General features: G+C 39.7%; 1 protein-coding gene and 1 pseudogene across 12 annotated transcripts in view; both read right to left on the bottom strand.

Moving 5' to 3' along the window:
- Nucleotides 1-19777, bottom strand: part of SLC38A1 (solute carrier family 38 member 1) — a 56155-nt gene extending 36378 nt beyond the window's left edge. Inside the window, exons 1-5 of one of the 12 annotated variants that reach the window (XM_039882220.1) lie at nt 19561-19764; nt 19215-19324; nt 17970-18118; nt 6732-6846; nt 3208-3425 (exon numbers count right to left, since the gene is read on the bottom strand). In XM_039882220.1, the coding sequence (XP_039738154.1) occupies nt 3208-3329 (122 nt within the window). In that variant the 5' untranslated portion in view covers nt 3330-3425; nt 6732-6846; nt 17970-18118; nt 19215-19324; nt 19561-19764. Of the gene's footprint in view, nt 1-3207; nt 3426-6731; nt 6847-17969; nt 18119-19214; nt 19479-19560 lie in introns of those variants that run through there. The other 11 variants (XM_039882218.1, XM_039882219.1, XM_039882228.1 and 8 more) reach the window with 11 other exon arrangements.
- On the bottom strand, nt 7261-7379 carry LOC120618828 (uncharacterized; annotated as a pseudogene).
- Nucleotides 19778-20309: the final 532 nt, after the last annotated feature.

Below are 20309 nucleotides of genomic sequence, written 5' to 3'. Positions count from 1 at the left end.
TTTTTTTTTTTTCACATAAATACATGTGGTTGGTACTATTATTAGCTCCATTTTAGAGAAATTAAGTAACTTGAACAAAGTATCATTACTAATAACTAAACTGTTGAGTCAGGATTTGAACCTAAGCTGGCTGACTACAGAACCTAAATTCTTAACCTATGAACAGTATGACATTCAATATTCTCCAACACTCCCATGAGGAAAGATATTATTACTATCCCTGTCTTACAGGGATGGAACTGAGGCTCAAAGCACAAGATCACACAAGACCTATAGAGCCAGATTCAATGCAAGTCTAAATCCAAACCATTCACTCAACTGCCCTCTCTCTCTTCTTTCTTTTCTTCTCTCACTTTCTCACTTCTCTCTCTCTCTCTCTCTCTCTCTCTCTCTCTCTGTCTGATTTAACAAATACTTTGTAATGTCCATCCTGGACCAGGCATTATTATCCTATCATTTCGAGGTATACGAGATATAAAGATGATTAAGGTGGTTCCTTCTCTCAAGAAGCTTACATCTAGAGGAAGAGTCTAGAGCTTGCTACTCAAAATGTTGTCCGTGGACCAACAGTATGGGCATTATCTGGGTACTTGCTAGAAACTAGAACCTCAGGCCCCATCCCAGACCTACTAATCAGAATCTGCAATTTAAAAAGGTTTTCAGATGTTTCACATTCATATTAAAATGTCAGTAGTACTGGTCTAGTGGACATTTCGAAAGGTTTTGCTGTTCCAGGTATACATTTCTATGACTATAATCCAAAAATTAGGGCATGAAATAAAACAATTGAACTGGAATGAGAGCAGGTGTTATAATGTCCAAATGGCTCTACTCTATTTTTAACTAATCTTAAAAAATGATTCTTATTGTATCCTAGCAGGGAGTTTCCAGGCAAAGCTATCAACTACATGCCAGGTAATCAGAGATCAACATTTGTTTTTAACATTTTCTCTAGCTTTCTAGAAAGAGACACCATTATGTAGAATTTCACTGTTTTGGGAGATGGTTTTCTTAGATGCGTGAAATTGGTCCTACCTTCCTCTCACCAAAGTGAAAAAGCTGCAAAAAGAATGAGAAGTATTTAGGTGTAGCTTTTGCAGGAATCATGGTAGGGGTCTTTTTTTGATTTTTATTTACCTTTTTTGCTTCATGCCATAATATGTTGTTTTTCATTTTAATTGTCCCAGAGCCATAAATGAAGCAAAATTCATTAACTGAGTCAGTGAAAGAGGCGGGGGCTAAAATAAACTAAGAAATAAATGCATCACGTTGCATTTGCAACAGTGGAACCAAATTCTGCAAAACAAGTGGTCAACACCCAACAGCAATCCCGCTGTACCACCTCATTGCCTTAGTCATAGCCTAGGGGGAAATGAGCTCACTGGGCAAGGTGCCCAAGTGCCCGAGTCGGGGGCTAGAATGGGTGCTTCCACCTACTGCAAGTGGTAATCTCCTCAAAAACTTGATATTATTAGTAAGAAAGACTTTTTAAGATCAAGTTCAGATTCTAAACTGGCTACTATAAATGACTCTTATTTTAAGGTCCTCAAGGTCTGCATTGCTTTGGGAATGAAGCTTCATTATAAAACCAAAGTGTCCTACTTATGAAATGGTTGGAATCTTATGCACTGTTAAGTGGAAGTCAGCAGTGACTTCAGAACACTCCAGGAGTTCAGAGCATAAATTAGCACTGGTAGAGCTTAACAAAACTAGTAAAGGACTGTCTTTTTTCACTAATGCCTGAGCATTATAATCAGAGGCAGCAGGATAGAGTAGAAAGACAAGGATTTTGGACAGACCTGCGTATACCCTCGGGCAAGTTATTTTATTTCTCTGAGATTCAGCTTTATTTCTCTGAGTTTCCTTATTTATAAACTAAATTTAAAACTTTTCCTTATTTGCAAAAGAATACTTTTCACGATACTATTAGGATAAATGGCAATATATGTAAAAACAGCTGGCAGTCAAAAAAATGGTCGTTATTATTAACAATTACTCAGAAAATGTGTCAGCAGTAAACTTGAGTCCAACGATAAGAAACATCACAACACAGTAAATGATACTTGGATGATAACAAGGAAGTGTCTGGGTTGGAGACTTAACCTCTAAAAACATTTAAGGAAGAGAAAAAGAGGAGAGACAGGGCTGAAACTTCTGAGTATATGTAAATGATGGAAGCAAAGTCCTCTGTTGAACTTTCAATTATGTATACACTATATATCACGATGTAGACAGGACTATCAGAAATGCTTTCTACGAAGATGCTTGCTTAGGTGACATAATGTTTTCATCTTCCTCCACACCAGTTTTCTTTTGACACCCCACATGAAAAAGTGTAGCATCACTGGTGTTCTAATAAGTAGTCCTATGTACTCCACGCTCTACTCCTAGCCTCTTAGAAGGCCTCATGCTTCAAACAACCTGTACCACTAACTCCCAAGCTAGAGAGCATCCTGCTAAGGAATCCACACAAGCTGGCTATAAAATCAGTAGGCCAGAGAATGCCCCAAATCATTTTAAAAAATAATAATAAAGACATTTGGCCCTACTCTGGAAACTTAAGAAACAGAACCCAAGAGTTGGAAGGGACATGCTGAGGCCAAGAGCCTCCTAGGCCAGCACTCTTTCCCATCTGCCTCTATCTCCTCACACTCGTAGTATCTTTAATTTTCTTTCTGTTTCATGTACTATTTCTCTACTATAGTTTCTCATAGAGCCATTTGGGCTCAACTACTGTTACTATTATTTAAAATCCATTTTACAAATAATGCTTGTCATGATGTATTTGTAGTTTTAACATTGGAATATTGGTAAATGCAACTTTGACCATTTCTTGATTAAAATGTGGGCCAGGTCAAATGACTGTAGTACACATTTAGATATGGGATGGAATAAAATTCCGATAGTCTGTGTAATCCAAAAACACACAGCTTTTCAAAAGTTAGGGCTGGGTGGGGTCCAATGTCTTTATACATTTTTACTAGACTCAATTGAAAGATTTGAAAGGATGAATAAATTACTTTCCTATTTGCTTCATCTGCTATTGCAGCCTATGCCCAACAGATGTCACATAAGAAATTCAAATTACACCTTCAAATGGAGCATAACTTTAGTAATGAATAATTCAAGAGAATAACTGAAGATCAGAATAATATTTTAGAGACATTTCTTTTATTGGATAGAAAGTGTTAGTGGAAAAATACTCACCTATTTATTTGACCATTTTCTACTTCAGTGAAATCATTGGAATCATTGCTGACGTTATCATCTTCAGGCACTGTCATGTTTTGCAACTCAGTTAATTCGAGTCCACTTTTGAAATGCATCATGTTTAGAAAGTACCTGTAGTCAAAAAATTTATCCAAATTCTCCTGTTCTGAATGTATTTACAAGTAGATAGCAGCAAAAATATAAGCTTGACACCCCTAAAATACAATAGAATGAAAAACAGTTAAACATATGAATATCACCACTGATTAAAAAGAAACTATTATAAATGCCCAACAAGAAGGGAATAGTTATGTAGGTAGGGTATATACATCCATATAAGAGAATGTATATGAAAACAAAAAAAATAATGTTTTAAAATAATATTTATTGACAAAGGTAAAGCTACCTTTAGAAAGATTACATAAAAGTATTATACATAAAAATAGCAATTTCTCCACACTCTCTATCCCCATTATCCTGCATTATTTTCTCCATTAGCACTTATCACTATGACATACTTTATATTTACTTATTTATTTTTTATTGTCTGTATCCTTTCCCCTCATTAGAATGTAAGTTCCATTAGGGCAGGGACTTTGTTTTATTCACTGTCATATCCTACACTCCTAATGCAATGTCTGGGATACAGTAGGTACTTAATAAATATCAACTGAATACAAAAATAAAAAAAAAAACTTAGAAGTAAACAAATAGTTAATTTACTGATAATGCAACTTTTACATTTCGCTACTCAATATATTAAAAGCAACCTTTGTACATCAAGTTATAGCGGTTCTAAATTTCCCTCCATTTTTAACTATAAAATGAGTCATGTCCCATAATCTTTATGCTCACATTTATAGGAATACCATGTCAGTTGCAGGCAATACAGATATGAAAGCGATTCCATTATTTTAATACTTCAGACCACAGGGCGCACACATATAGCTGGGTACACACTGCAGAGCCTCAAAAGCACCTCTGACTTAGCAATCCCAGTTTAATAAAAATGCAAATCCTCAATAAATGGCATCATGAGGGATCAACTACCCAACCCAGAGGTCAAGTAGCAGGGAACAAATCTGTGTTTTGAAATTTAGTGAATAGTTTATCCATCAACTGCAAGAGATTAAATCAATCTCTTCAATGAAATTACTCTATGTCAGGGAATTAGGGAATTAAAAATTCATACTCAAGGAGATTTAGGTTAATCCACCTGAAACTATATTTCCTCATCAGAAACAAAAGATTTGCAGAGTTCACATTTTCCCCCATGTGAATGACTGCTATTTAAGTTTCTAAGGGGTCACCAATAGTATGAAAAGAAGAAGAAGAGTTTTCAGACACACAACATCCCAAATCTAAAAGCAGGTAGCAAGAGAGAGAAAGGCAATTTCAAAAGCCAGGCCTCTATATGTGCAGGAGCTTCACTGATAGAATCTCAGTGAGGTGATGGGGACCATGGAATGAAGCAGAATGTCAATGAGATTTTTTTTTTTTTACCTCCATTAGTAATTGGATGACATTTAGATATTTTACCTGATACTGAATTCTATGAGATGACTGTAATCTAGTTAAGAGTCAAAACATCAATATGTCCATCTAAGTATCCTAGTATATCCTAAGAAGTATTTTGCTAATTGATATTTTCAGGACCCAAAGAAAGTACCCTATAATGTACATTTTCCAGAATTTTCTTCTCCCCACAGATAGGCCACACACTATTTTTGTTTATTCATAAAGTCCCCTGCCTAGAACGAAACTTCCCTGGTTAAAGGATCCTTTACGATTTCCACAACATAAATACTCTCTACTACCTCAGGTTCCAGGAGCTTCCCCCTTCTTGCAGGGCAGGGCCTCTTCTGGAAAGCAGGAAGCCAGGACAGAGAGATGTGAGCTCCGCGAACTCCTGGTATAAAGCCAGCCTGGCAGCTTGTGGCTGCTTCATGTAGCCAGGACGGTAGTACTAGAGACAGGGCCATTTCTAATTGCTTTTAAAACCTTCATACAGCAGAGGTGTGTACAGCCTGTCTTTTATTTGCAAAAGTTGAAATGCGTTAAAAAGGTTGAACCCCACCCTCACTCTTTGACCCCATTTGATGAAACCTGCTCAGATGGAGTAGGCTGGGTAATTTCTAAGCATCTTGCCACACTGGCTCTCTCCTGTATGGCTCCCTCAGAGGCTACTGAATTGATACTCCAGTGCTGGTAGAAAGCTAATTTAGTAGATGATGTTTCCAATATGGGTTAAAGAGTCTTTCCTCTCTATAAACTGGTAGGAAATAGGGCACTAGACAAAAGCGCTCTGAGGAGAGAAAAGGTTGACTAACAATAGCTCTGGAGTCCACTGTTTGAATTTAAACTTTCATATCAATATACATGTATGTACACACACACACACACACATATATATATATATATATATTTATATGTATATTTATATATGTATATTTATATATCCAGATATATGCTATTTATTTGTTTATATATATATTCACATATTTGTTTATATATACATTCACATATATAAACAAATAAATAGCATATATCTGCATATATAAATGTAAACATATATACATAAAAGTAGCCATTTTTTAAAAAGTGGACAAAAATGGAAAAGAATAAAAATAATACAGGAAGTCCTGGCCACTAAAATTATGTCAGTATTGGGCAAATACCAGGACTAAGTTAATCACATACAATATTTTTTTCCTTTGGCTTAAAGAGAAATTAATTTCTCCACAGTTCTAGAAGCTAGAAGTCCAAGAGCAAGTCCAAGCCTCCTTCTGAGGCCTCCCTCTTTGCAGATAGCTGCCTTCTTGTTGTGTCCTCACATGGTCTTTCCACTGTCTGTGTGTTGTGTCCTTAATCTCCTCTCTCTTTTTTAAGAATAAATTTTTATTGTTGTGAAATAACATCTGAAATTTAACTTATTCTTGAAAATAAAAACTGGAAAATGGGGAAAATTAACAGGTGTCACTAAGATTGAGGCCACACTTAGAAAATACTATCCATTCAATTTATCATATATTTATTGAGTGCTAGGCGATGAAGGGATTTAAAAAGTTTGAAAAAGGTCAGATTCAGGGATCTGAGGCAAATTCATAGAAAAGTCACATTTGGACTGGCTCTTGAAAAAAGAAAAAAAAATTTTTTATTCTAAAACTAATATATGCTCACCGTAGAATCTTTAGAACAGGCATTGCAAAAGAAATCCCACTACCCAAAAATGGACCACTGTTAAATTTTGACATATTTCCTCTCTTCTTCTTATCTTCTTTTTCTCTTTTCTTTTCCTTTTTTATCCCTCTCTAGCTTCCTCTCCTACCCGCCCCCTTTATTTCACATTGGGATTTTAGACTGTTTTTAACCTACTTTTTCTCATGCAGCATTACACTGTAAGCATTTTTAAGAAGTTTTTAAAAAACACATTAGTTTCTTATTAATAAATAATATAAGATTTTGTAGAAAATACAAGTTTGTAAATGAAGGAGGAGACAAGTAAAAAAAAAAAAAGTCACCTGTTATCTCAGCAAGCAAAGACAATCACTGCATATGTATTGGAGTATGACCTTCCAGAGTTTTTCTATGCATATAGATATAGCGCCTGGTACACAGTAGGCACTCAGTAAATATCTGTTAAATGAAAATATGTATACATTTATAAAAATGGAAATCATACCATAAAGTTTTAAAACATTCTTTCACTTAAGATATGGTCCCCTATCCTGAGTTATGTCAGCAAACACGAGTCTACACATTACTTCTAATGATTGCTTAACTGCTTGACTGTGCCATAAATTGATATCCAACCTGTTACTACTGACAGCCACACTGCTTGGTGGACAGGAGATTGACAGGCAGAGATGGGGCCTGAACTGAGGCTTGTTAGTGAAAGAGAACATGGTCAATGGCAAAGAGGCAGGAGGTGCAGGTGGAGTTCAAGAAATAAAGAATTATAGTTTCACTGAAAGACTGAAGCACTTGTCGGACTATATAATTAATTAAAAAGCTGAATGGAGTCATTATGTGAAGTTTTTTTTTTTTAATTGCCTGCAGCACCTGGTATTCCTAGGTGGTCTCCCATCCAAGTACTAACCAGGCCTGACCCTGCTTAGCTTCCGAGATCAGACAAGATTGGGCACGTTCAGGGTGGCATGGCTGTAGACCATTATGTGAAGATCTTGATGTTAACTCAATCATAATTACTATCTCTCAATGTTTGTATTACAAATTGGCACAGAACATTTCTGACCCTTTACCATAATTGTGAAGTACTCTTAAACAAACACTATCATCTTTGTGGGCTTATTGGTACGCTTTACTAATAGTACCAAGATAAAATACATAAATTTTTCCTTTACTCTTCATGGTGTTAAGTATCAAAAGAGAAGATATACAGACAAATTCATCTGGGCTTACATTGCTTAGAGCCTATTTAACCAAGCAAGTCCATTCCATATAAAGTGACAGTATACCATAAAACATTTGCATGATAGACCAAACTATGTGGCAGAATAAAGAACACGTCCAGAAAGGTTTCAGAGCAGACATATATACATATGTATCTATAGAAAGGAAGGAGGGAGGGAGGAAAGGAAAGTAAATGGGGCCTCGAGAAATCAAGTAAGGTTTTACAAAGAGGTAGGACTTGAACGATGTCTAAAAACAGGTAGGATTTAGACTGGGGGATACGGAAGGTACCACTTGTACTGGGAACAGCACAAGCAAAGACATGGAGGTCAAATGTGCACCAATCAGATGAGTCTGCCTGCAGTAAAGGGAGCAAGGTACTGTATGTGTTCTTGAGTAATAGGGGGTTTTATAGGTTTAGTAAAAACTGATTAAAAGATCATAGTGGAAAAACCAAACCAAAGACTATATTGTAACTTAAACATTGTTCAAAATTACTTTTTGGGATGAATAAGCAAAAATACAATTTCAATTGCTAATATACTTTGTGGTAGATTGGCCCACTTAATATTTGTCCTCACTTCTTTCTAGAGGATGGAAAGTTGAAAACTACATGTCCCATATTCCTTTGTGGCTAGAGTACTAGATATGATTTAGATTCCACCAATCAGAGAGCAAGGTGGTGGGAGAAAGGCATCCATTTTGCTTGTACTATTCTAGTAGGTGTAGCAGATAGCACTGGAGCCAACAATTGTGGCTATGGATTCCTGATAATCAGATTTGGCATGTAGTTAAGACAATGAGAAACGAGCTTCCTGGTTTGCCAACTTCCTGATGGAGGCACAAGTAGCAGTTTTCCTTAGCAGGAAAGTTGAATGGTGATAATTTGGTAATTATTCCTAGAGGCTGAGCCTGGAGCCTGCTATGTCAATTCTTCTAATGTTTTTATGAGCACTTAATTCCCTGTATTAATCCCTTTTGCTTAACATACATAGAAAGATTTCTGTTATACTAAACCCTGATTAATATTCTTTATTTTTTATTTCTCTTAACTTTTTTATTATGGGAACTTTAAAACAAATATAAAAGTGGACAGACTAGAAAAATAAACCCCATGTATCAACTTCAACAATTATCAATTCAAGCCAGTTTTGTTGCGGTTTTACCGCCCTCTCCCCCCATCACGTAGAATTATTTTAAAACAGATCCCAGACGAGTCATCTGTAAATATTTCAGCATAGATCTCTAAAAGATAAGAACTCTTTTTTTCAAACAATACTACTATATCACTACCAAACGTAAAAAAATCACAAGAATTCTTTAATACCACTAAATATCCAGTCACGTTCACTTAATTTAAAATTATTATGAATCACTGTGAGTTTTTATTCTGAAAAACTAATAAAATCACACCTCTCCTAGCTCAACTCCTGAGAATCAGTCATGATAGCCAGGTCAGTGGTTTTGAAAAAGTATTAAGCTTAAGGCTAAGTATAGTCCTATTCTTTGTACCATCTCTTCCAATAACTGACTGAGCCTGTTTACCTATTTGGGGTCTTTGGATCACTGGGCTCTTCTTAGATAGTAATAATATGGATTTATGAGCTGCTTTTTTTATATTTCTAAAAGCCTCAAACAGACTAAATAGGCTAACTAAAATCTCAGGTCTCCTTGCTTTTGGCTAGATTGATGTGATAATCCTAGATTCTACTTGGCAGTTTTACGTATATTCGAATAATAATAATGGAAAGTGAATTAATAAAGTTGTAGTCAAAACTCATTAAACGGTATTGTTAAGATCTGAATGTTGCATTGCATATAAATTATACTTAATTATAATAAAATTGATACTCAAAATCTTTGAAAACCTGGGGTCCTTGAAAGGTGGGGAATAATGAAAATGGCCTTTGATAGTGAACAGGCTGAGAGCTGGTAGGCAATCTCACAAGAATAGGTGTTTTCTCTCTTCTTACTCAAGACTTACAGCTTAACTAACGCTAGTGGTCCCAGCTCTGCTAGGACCCTGTTATCAGAGTCCTATTTCCTCTCTGCTGGCTTCCCCAACTTCTGTCAGTTGCTCTCAGCTCTGTGTCTGGAAAGTAACCTTGTCTAGAACCCTGAACTACTATTTGCCCCTCCTCTCCTTATTGCCAAGTCTGAACAACTTGCTCCTGTCCTCATCACTCCCCTAAAACCATGCCCAACTGCCAGATTCTGGCTCTACCATTTAGGAGCTGTGTGACCCTGAGCAAGTAGGTTACCTCCTCTTCACCTCAGTTTCCTCTTCCATAAAATAGAGATAAAGTAATAACCACCTCATATGATTGTTATAACGATTCCACAGTTGGGCCCATGTGCAGCACATACGGCAGTGCCTGGCCTGGTTCTTTTAAGTTATTGTGACTATGATTTGCTACTACTTCCTAATCAAGACAAGAGGGTCTTTTCCTTGTCTTCACCTCCTTCCAGAGCATGGAGCACTTTTAGTGACCTCCACCGACTTGCTCCTCACCGCATCCTCCTAAGTGCTGCTTCTTGGCCTCCTTTTCCAGCTACCTTCCTCCTCCCGCCCTTAGTGTAGGATGGCTCTTTGGTCCTCCACGCTTTCCTCCACACATTCTAAATTCTCTCCTTTTTAAGGTTTCAAGCCTGTTGTGTCATGTTCATCCCACAGGACATCCTTCAGATTTTTCCCCTAGGCTTTTCCATATTATAAAACTAGAATTCCTTTGCATTACGAAATAGGATCTCTCTCATAAATACGACTTGATAATGATAACGTCACTTAACATGCCACATGTTTCTTCATCTGTAAAATGAGAAGACTGGAGGGAGATGATCTCTCAAGTTCTTTCCTGCTCAGAAAAATTTCCACAAAATTTCTTTCTAGACTACAGCTGCTCTCTGGACTTCTCCACGTGCATGTCTGCCATTACCTCAAACTCCACATGCCTAACTGAACATATCACCTGACCTCACAGATCAACTTTTCTATTTCTGTTAAAGAGAACATTCATTCTCATCACTCTGCTTGGACTCTGGCCGGATATCGCTCTAAAGCTACCTCGTATCTAATCAGTCACCAAGTCCTATCAACATTCTTTCATAATGTCCCTTTCCTTCCTCTCATTCCTTTCAACTCCACCATCCTAACTTTGACAGTCACTTTCCTCCATGCTATCTACTGATCCCTCCCCTCTCCCATCTACAGACACAGGCTCTTCCTGAAAATACATGTCTTGCACATTCCTCTTCCCCCCTTGCCAAACATAACTGCTCCTAATATCTACAGGATGGAGTCTAATTTCTTGAACCTCAAATTCAAAGCCCAGATTGCTCATAACTATCTCTTTAATTTTTCTTTCCCATGACATTCATCCTGAACCTTCCATTCCTGCAATGGAGATACTCTTATGCAGTTTTCTGCTATGTTCACACCATTCTCTTGGCCCTGAACATACGCTCCCACCCCTGCTTCTCATCAAGCCCACATCTACTTAAGTACATTTTTTTCAAAGCTCAGCTTGCTTGCATGCTTTTTGTTTTTCAATTTCAAATTACGCTTCTCTGTGATGTCTTTCTTCAATGACTGATCAGTGATTGAGTATTTACCTGTGATGAATTCTTATAGCATATCTGTATAGATTACTCATTGGCTTTAGCAAGGGTTCTTATATAGCTTAATAATCTTTTATGTAGTTATCCTTTTCCCTGATTACAATTTCAGCTCTTTGTGGGCAGGGACCATAGACCTCATAGCTCCCTAGCCCATGGAGATAGTAAATATATTAATAATGGTGATGACTAAATTTAAAAAGAAAGCTATGATGGTATGTCTGCAGGTAATGTATCAGCAATCCTCACAAACACAGTTTCTCAAGAAAACAAAACAAAAATGGGAAGATAAAAGAAGCAACATATTGTATAGCCCCACCTAATAGTTTACATGGAGATTGCCACTTAATTTCTTTTACATTTGACCTGTGCATGTGAAAATTATGTGAAAATGAATTTAAAATTGTAAAGTACTATATAAACGGAAGGTATTTACTGTTTAATATTCTGGCCACTATTCCTGGGATGTTAAGAATCCTAGCATGATTTCTAAAAGTCCTTAGAAAGCCTTACATTAAAGCAGTGAGTGGTTCTCAACTGGAGACAGTTTTGCCCCCTATCCTTTGGGGGACATTTGGCAATGCCTGGTGACATTTTTGGACATCTTCTAGAGGTGATAAGTCAGGGATGCTGCTAAACATCATATAATTCACAGGACGGCTTTCCACAACAGAGTTATCCAGCCCCAAATGTCAGCAGTGCCAAGGGAGAGAAACCCTGTGTTTAAGGAAGACCACCAAGGAATAAGGACTAATCATTTCTGTGTGAAGCAGGGAGATGAGCTGCTCACTTCCTTGGACAGATTGTCCCCTGTGTCCTATCTTGTTCACTGTATCCCAACACCTGCTTCTACAGCCTCATAATTCCTCTTCTGTTCAGGTACCCATATGATCTTTTAAATGTCTGTTATCAATATGCTCAGCCTATGATGTCTGGGAATTAACCTACCCATATTCAGATGTTTTGAAACTATTGTGATTTCTCTAAGGCAGAAAATATTGATAAACTCCAGAAGTTAATGCATTCAATATGTAACTCAGGGTATAGAAGGACAGACTGTATATTACATTTTTTTTTTATTAAAGCTTAATTAGACTAGTGAGTGTATTTGAGCAGTGTAAATACCTCAAAATTAAAAAATCTTCCTCATCAACTAAAAATCCATAGATTTAAATAATCACTAAAAACTTATACAGTTGAAAACAGCTTGGAATATTTCAGCTTATGAGAGAATTCTTTTTCTTTGCATATGTATGTTTTTGCTCTAATGATATCCCTGATGAAGGATTGCTATAGAACTAAACTAAAAACAGCGAATGAGAGTTTGTTTTTAAGCCCTGGCTAAGCTATGACAGTTAACTCCCAACAAAACATCCTAGGAAAAACAGAAATAATAAGAATTGTAAAGCACCACAAAGTGATGCATGCAAAGAGGATCATTTATAAAAAGAACCATTTTAACATATGCCTTTATTTGAAAAGAGAAAACATAATAAAACATGGTATAATCCAATACTGGATGATGTTATAGTCTTTGAATATGTTTGTTTGTTTGTTTTTCCTTCTCTCTGGGCTCTGTCTTCTCACCTTAAAATAGGAAGGGCAGATTAACTGATGTACTCTCAAAGGTCTCCCCCAGTTCTTGAGTCCTCTGAATTTATGATTCTATAGACTATTTCTTAATGGATCACTTTCAGAGATAAGGTGATGGGCTTGTAGTCAAATCTTTTGAATAGGTAACTTAGACTAGTAATCCTCAGTACTGACTAGAAATAGGAATCACCTCAAGAGCTTTTAAAAATAATAATAATGATAACCTCCCCCCCGCCCCCAACACACACCAGTTTCTAATTTGATTGGCCTTGGATGGGATCAAAACATGGATATTATAAGTGTTTGTCAAGGTATCCTAATGTGCAGCCAGCATTAAGATCTACAGATTTAGTCTATGGCCATGCTACCCTGAACAAGCCCGGTCTTGTCTCATCTCCGAAGCTAAGCAGGGTTGGGCCTGGTTACTACTTGGATGGGAGACCACCTAGAAAGACTATAGGCGTAAAAAATAAAATTAAAAGGTGCTGTAGGCGTAAAAAATAAAATAAAAAAAAAAAAGAGATTGTAAGCCAACAAGGTCTTTTCATGCTGTGAGGTCAACCAAGAGTTGCTTTGCCTAAAAAAATAAAAATAAATAAAAATAAAAAATAAGATCTACAGATTTATACTAAGGGTTAAAAACAAATGCAGCGAGGGCCCAGGTAGGTAAGATAAATGAGCAAAACATATTGGGCATAAAGAACTGGAGAACACATGTCCCATCTATTTCAGTAGGAAAAAAGCTAGGTCCTTTGATTCTTTTTTTTTTCCAAAAATTTCCAGAGATTCAGATTTTAAATGAAATTCTGATATTTAAAATTGACAACTAATTCTACACAATTTTAAAAGAGAGTATAGGTCACACAAAACATGCCCACGGGCTTCATTTAGTTCTATAGCCATCAGTTTGCATTCTAAACAAAACCAGTTCAACAAAGAAAACAACTTTTTCTCTGTACTCTGTCCCATCTCTCTCCCACTCAGAGTCTCCTCCTCCCAAACCTCTGGGCCATAGCCTATCCCCTTTCTTTTGCTTTCCATTATCTCTTTCTTTTCCAATCTTCTTTGTCACTCCTGAGAGATGGAAACTGAGATCCACACATTAAATCTTTATGTGGCCCTGGCTGTATCACTGGGTAGGCTTCTATGCCTGGGGAAATTCAGGTTATAAATTGTAACCTGAGGCTGTGGCTCCATGATGTCTACAACTGGTTAGTTTAGTCCATCAAGGGAAAAGTCATCATGATTTAGCATTACTAAGACTTTATCAAATAACATATGACAGTCTTCATTTAATTTCTGATTTTGATTTGTCTGCTTTTAAATCTGAACCACTGAATATTAGAATTATCCCTGGTGGATTTTTTTTTTCAGTTGTTGTTGTTATTTCTGTTGTTTGTTTGTTTATTTGTTTTGATTCTCATATCTGGGCTCTACCCCGGGCCAACTAAATCTGAATCTCTGAAAATAGTGTCTGGACATTCATAGGTTTTAAAAGACCTCAAGGTAAGTCTTCTGTGAAGCCAGAGTTGAGAATCACTAATCTAAACCCAACCTCAAAACATTAGCAGTGTCTTTGACTCTGGATGATTATCGTTATGAATAATTCCTTTAATTTGTTCAAAGATTTTCTAGGCACTGTTCTCATTGTATCTTTCCAACTCTGTGAGTTAGGCAGCTCAGATACTATTATTAGCATTGGACAGATGAGAAGATGAGGCATAAAAATGTTGAATGAGTTGCCCAAGTGTACCCAGCTAGTTATTGGCAAAGACACATTGTAACTTCACTTGAAAAAGAGATCAAGTTTCCCCAAACGATGGTGCATGCCTAACCAATGAATTCCTTTACTATTAGTAAGTAACCCTAACATAACACACAACTGGTCACTAGAAAAACAATTAATACAATGTAATGAAATTTCAGAAATAAGTATAACAATAACTCAGTTTAGGGTCACCGTTCTAAGCTGTGCTTTTCTGAAGTATATGATGTGACTTTGAATGTGCTTACTTCCATGCACATACTTCCCCCGCCCCCACACCACCTTTTACAGATGCATATTCTTGCAGAGACTGAAAAGATTCCTGTAGTTTCCATCAAGATATTATTTTCAGAAAAGTATTTTTAAATGATTAAGTAGTCATAGAATAGCAGAGGTAAGGGGAACTTTAATGATCAACTTTCCCCACCTCCTCTGATAGATGAGAAACCTGAAGTCCCTTTTAATTCAATATATATAGAGTGCTAACACCATGCCAAGCACTTTTCACATCCATTATCTTAATTAAATCTTCAGGATAACTGAATAAGATGGGAACGACTACTGCCATCAACATCATCATCATTTTATAATTCTCATTAAACAAATGAAAAAAAAAAAACCAACCCTGAGGTTTAGAGATGTTAAACAACTTGCTCAAAGTCCCTAGAGTGGAATGTCATCCCTTAATATCCCAGGAGTGGATCCAGGACCCCTTTGAGTACCAAAAGCCATGGAAGCTCAAGTCCCTTATATTAAATGGTGTAATATTTGTATATAGCCTAAGCGCATTCTCTCAAATACTTTAAATCATCTTTAGATTACTTATAATACCTAGAGCAATGTAAATGATATATAAATAGTTGTTACCCTATATTGTTTAGGGAATAATGACAAGGAAAAAAAGTCTATACATGTTCAAAATAGATGTAACCAAAGTAGCCATAACTACATAGTACATATCAGCAACAATGTAACATTTAAAAAAATATTTTTGATCCACAGTTGATTGAATCCAGGGATGCAGAGCCACAAGATACCAAAGGCTGACTGTATTTACATTTGACTCAAAGCCAATGGCTTTATCCTCTGCCTTCCATCACCTGTAGTGAAGATAGTGCAAAAAGTAAACAATAAACAAATCTTTATGAAAATGCTAAGAGGTGATCAGTGAACGCTTATCTGAAGGGGCAGAAAATTGGCATTTGAGTTATGCCTTCACAAATATATAGGATTTTAGTAGGCATTCCAATCTGGAATTGACACTGATGTTGAGGCATAAGAGTGACAGGGAAGGCACGGGGTGAATTAGGACAAAGAGATGGAAAGAGGCGAGGAGTCATATTGTGGAGGGTCCTGAGTGCCTGCTTAAGGAATTTATACTTTAATTACAGGCAATGGAAACCCACTGAAGATTTCTAGAAGTAGGGTCATTAAAGAAATGTGAACTGAGTTTTAGAAATACAGATCTCATGGAAGTGTTGAGATTGAATTTGGGGAGCAGAAGTTGATATGGAGGAAACCAACTAGAAAGTCCTTATAACTCATCAATTAGCTACTTCACTCTTTACCACGTGCTGGACTTACATCTTCCCTGAGCTCTGGTTTCTTCAGGGCACCTCCATGTCTGTTTCATGATTCTTATATCACAACACACTACTTGAATTGCCATGTCTAGGTCAGGTGACAGACACTTGGACTTGAGCAGTGGGAATGGAGATAAACAGGTTTACAAGGGCCTGGTAAATATGATCCAGCAATCCCTCTACTAGATATTTACCCCAAAGACTTGAAAACCCATATCCCAAAAGATATTTGCACACCGATGTTCATAGCAGCACTATTCACAGTGGCCAAGACATGGAAGCAACCAAAGTGTCCTACGATAGATGATTGGATAAAGAAGCTGTGGTACATATATACAATGGAATATTACTCAGCCATAAGAAGAGATGAAATACTGCCATTTGCGACAACATGGATGGACCTTGAGATAATCAAGCTAAGCGAAATAAGCCAGACTGAAAAAGTTGAAAATCGCATGATATCACTTATATGTGGAATATAAACCTAAAAGCAACAAATGAACAAGACAAACAAACATGGACATGGACTATAGACTAGTGGTTATCAGAGGGTAGGGGATGTAGGGAGGGAGGAGGCAGATGGGTTAAAGGGGGTCAAATATGTGGTGACAGAAAGAAATCTAACTATGGGAAGTGAACACATAGTGTAAATATATATATATGCCTTACTGTTAAAGTGTACATCTGAAACTTATTGGATTTTGTTAACCAATGTCACCATTAATTAATTAATTAATTAATTTTTAAAAAAGGGGCCTGGTAATTGCTCAGAAGAGAGAGAGAAGCAGAATAGAAAAAGATTAATGTTTTAACTTAAGAGAAGGGGAACAAATAAGGAGATACAGAAAGAAAGGACTGGTCAACAATAGCATAAAGAGGTAAATGACATAGAGATTGGCCAAGATCTCAATCCAACAGGCATTTATTAAGTAGCTACTCTGTGCTGGACATCCAGGGAACAGTGATGAGTAAAATTGGTTTTGCCTTCAAGTATCATCCTGAGGAAGGAAAAGACAAGCAATATTCGGATGCCTGGCCTCCCAGTCTCAGGACAAATGTCACCCTCTCTTACACGTCCTCCTAGAGGGTCATCTATCTCAAGCACCCTCCACCACATGATGTTTTATTTCGTCACACTAATATCTGAAACTCTTTTATACATGTGTTTATGTTTGTCCCCCCCCCACACACACACACTCACCCAGAATAGAATGAAGCCTCACAGAAGCAGGAACTTTATTTTGTTAGTTGCTGCCTGCCACAAAATAAGCCCTCAGTAGGAAATATTTATTGAATATGTTTTCTTAAAAAATCGGATAAACCTCATCAAGGTTAAGACTTCAAATCAAACTAGGAGGCTTTCCAGATGCCTATCGCGACATACTGAGAATTGAAGTGACTGAAGAGTAAAGCCACTTGAGATGGCGGCTAAACCAAAATCCAGGGGGGCCCACAGGGACCAGTGCCCTGACTGGACTGTTCCGCCTAGATTTCAGGAGTCCCCACCCTGCGTGAGATGTTTAACAATGAGACCAGCCAGCCACCTAGCTCAGGTTTTATTTCCGTTGTCTTTCTGACGTCAGAAAAAGCACGAGTTGCTGCAACATTTTTTTCTATCAAGGTGACAAATTACAGCCTCGCTGGGCCCTGCAGTCTGCAAACCATAGATTTAGTCTCTCCTCTCCCTTATATTAAAAAAAAAAAAAGAAAAATTAAACCCACTGCAGAGGTGTCAAATCCATAAATACCATTTCCTAGCGCTAGGGTCTTTTTTACTCTTAACTACATACATCACCATGGATTCGTCTGAGAAAGTAGGTGATCCTGGCGGCAGTTAGGTTTCCACCGGAAAAACAGTGCGATAAAAACTGGGTCTGCATCGCAGAGTGAGACACAAAGGACTCTCAACTGTTCACCACCTTCCCCAGTAGAAGACAGCCTGTGAAAGGCAAACCGAAACGCCGTGACGCTGTTACCGCGAAATTCCTTTTGCCGCCATATGCACTTCTACCTTCTCTGACTACTGTTCTGCCCAAACCCAGGGGCAGGCAATTCTGCAGGGAAGCAGCGCCCATATTATCTGGGGTCCCAGTGGGTGCTGAGGAGCCCGACACTCTGGGAGGCGGATTGGACGCGGGGCACCCCGGGGCGCGCCCTAAGGCGGAGGTGCGCTTTCCTCCCCGCACTGACATGGAGAGTTTAAAGGCCTTTTGTGGCAACATTTAGGGACACGAGCAAGGTGCCAGGTCGGGGAGGAGGTGGAGTGGAGGCGAGGGCAGTCTGCGCCCGCACCCTGCGCAAGCGGTGGCCTTTCGTTAGCCAGCTTCAGGGGATCCCAGCTCCCAGAACAGCATTTCTCCTTCTCCCCTTCCTCATTTTGGAAAGAATCTAGTCAAGGCGGGAAAGGACAGTGAGTCACTGCCAGCATCCTTTAGCAATCTCCGCCCTACATCCTCCTACTCATCTCTTACTGAGAGAGGGGCAGAGCTCGAGGCAGGGGAGGCACATGTGCTCGGGTTTACTCGCGCTCTGCGGCCAGACTCCAAGACCCAGCCCGCCACACACACACCCGCAGGACATCGCACGCTTTCCACTGGGCCCTGCAGATACAGGAAATTTCCCCATATGCCCGGGATGCAAACACTTCTCGGGTATACAGTCGCGCCCTCAAGTCGGCTGCGCTATCCCTCCAGACCCGCGTGGTCCCTGACCCTCGTATAATTTAACCAGATCCGGTGCCACACGTTGCCACTACGAAAATAGACCCAAAAAGTAAGTCATAGCCCACGCAAAGGTGAAATCCGGGGCCTCTGCGCCTCCTTACGCTGCCGCTTACGTTCGGAAGAACAGGGGACCTGGACTTTTTCTTTCCCAAAAGAAAACCGAACGCACCCGGCAAGGCAAGGGCTCGCACCGCTTCTTTCACGTTCGCATGGATGACTTCTACGTTAACCGCCTCCTCCTCACACACCTAAAACATCCCTTTCCTCCCGCCGCCTCTCCTCTGCTCTCCTGGGTAAGGAAAATCACCCTACCTCCGGCAATAAAGGGAAAAGTAGCAAAAGGAGAGACGTCAAGGTGTCCGCCCTTTCGGATTTTCCTCCAGCAGTGTGATGTCCTTTGTGTCAAGGTCTGGCTGCCTCTGCTGAGAAAAGGTGGCCTCCGTCAGCGAGGGTTGGGCAGGGAAGCTTGGTGTGGCCTGGCGGATTTCGGAGGAAGATGAAGGGCGGAGGTTCCCGGCGACCTTCAGGCAGAGTGGCTTGGCGGCCCCAGCCCGCGCTCTCCTGGCTCTCCTCCTCCTTTCGGGGCGGATTGCATCAGTCTCCCCCGCCCCACCCCCACCCCCTCCACCCACATTCTGCCCGCCAACCTCGCACTTACTGCGACACGCTCGGGCGCTGAGGGTCTCGAATCGTAGTCATTCTCCTACTGGGGGGCGCGTTGCCCTTGCGCATCCATGGCTCGTGATGGTTTAACGCAGAAAGTCAGGCCATTCCTCCGTGTCCTGTGCGTCGTCCCCTCCCCTACCGCGCGCCCGCTCTTTAACCAAAGCTGCATGTCACTGAGCAATGCCCGTCACATGGTGTCTCTGCTGGCGGCCGCGCCTGCTGCCTCCCTCTCCGCGCACTCGCTGAGGATACAGCGCCCCCGGCTGGCGGTGACTGAGCATCGGGGAAGGGGGGGGTGGTGCGGAGCGTGCGTGTGCTGGGCACACTGACGGTGGCACCAGGAGTGGAGGCTGCGCGCGGCCTGGACACCTGCCCCACATCCTTCTGGGACCCGGCAGCGAGCCCAGAACTGGGCTGCGGCGGCGGCTGGAGACTGGGAGCCCTTGGGGATGGAATGGGACGGCTAGGAAGGCGTGGGCCGAGAAGAGGGCTGTTCGCTTGGGTGGGAGTGCACATTGGGGTACACCAGAGTCCAGTCAGGCCACGGGAGCAAGGGGAGTTGCATTGTGGGAAGGGCGCAGCACGAGGATGGCCGCTGCAGTGGCTTGGTCCGCCAGCAACCCCGAGAGCCGCTGTCAGTGCCGGCAGCGATGGGGCCGTGTGTTGGCTCGGGGTACAGCCAGGAGACAACGTGGGTTGGTGGGAAAGGGGCCGAAGTAACCGGGGCAGCGGGTCGCGCGG

This window comes from Pteropus medius, unplaced genomic scaffold (assembly GCF_902729225.1).
Source record: "Pteropus medius unplaced genomic scaffold, Ma_sr-lr_union100, whole genome shotgun sequence".
Taxonomy (NCBI): Eukaryota; Metazoa; Chordata; class Mammalia; order Chiroptera; family Pteropodidae; genus Pteropus; species Pteropus medius.
This window is presented reverse-complemented; position numbering and strand designations above follow the sequence as displayed.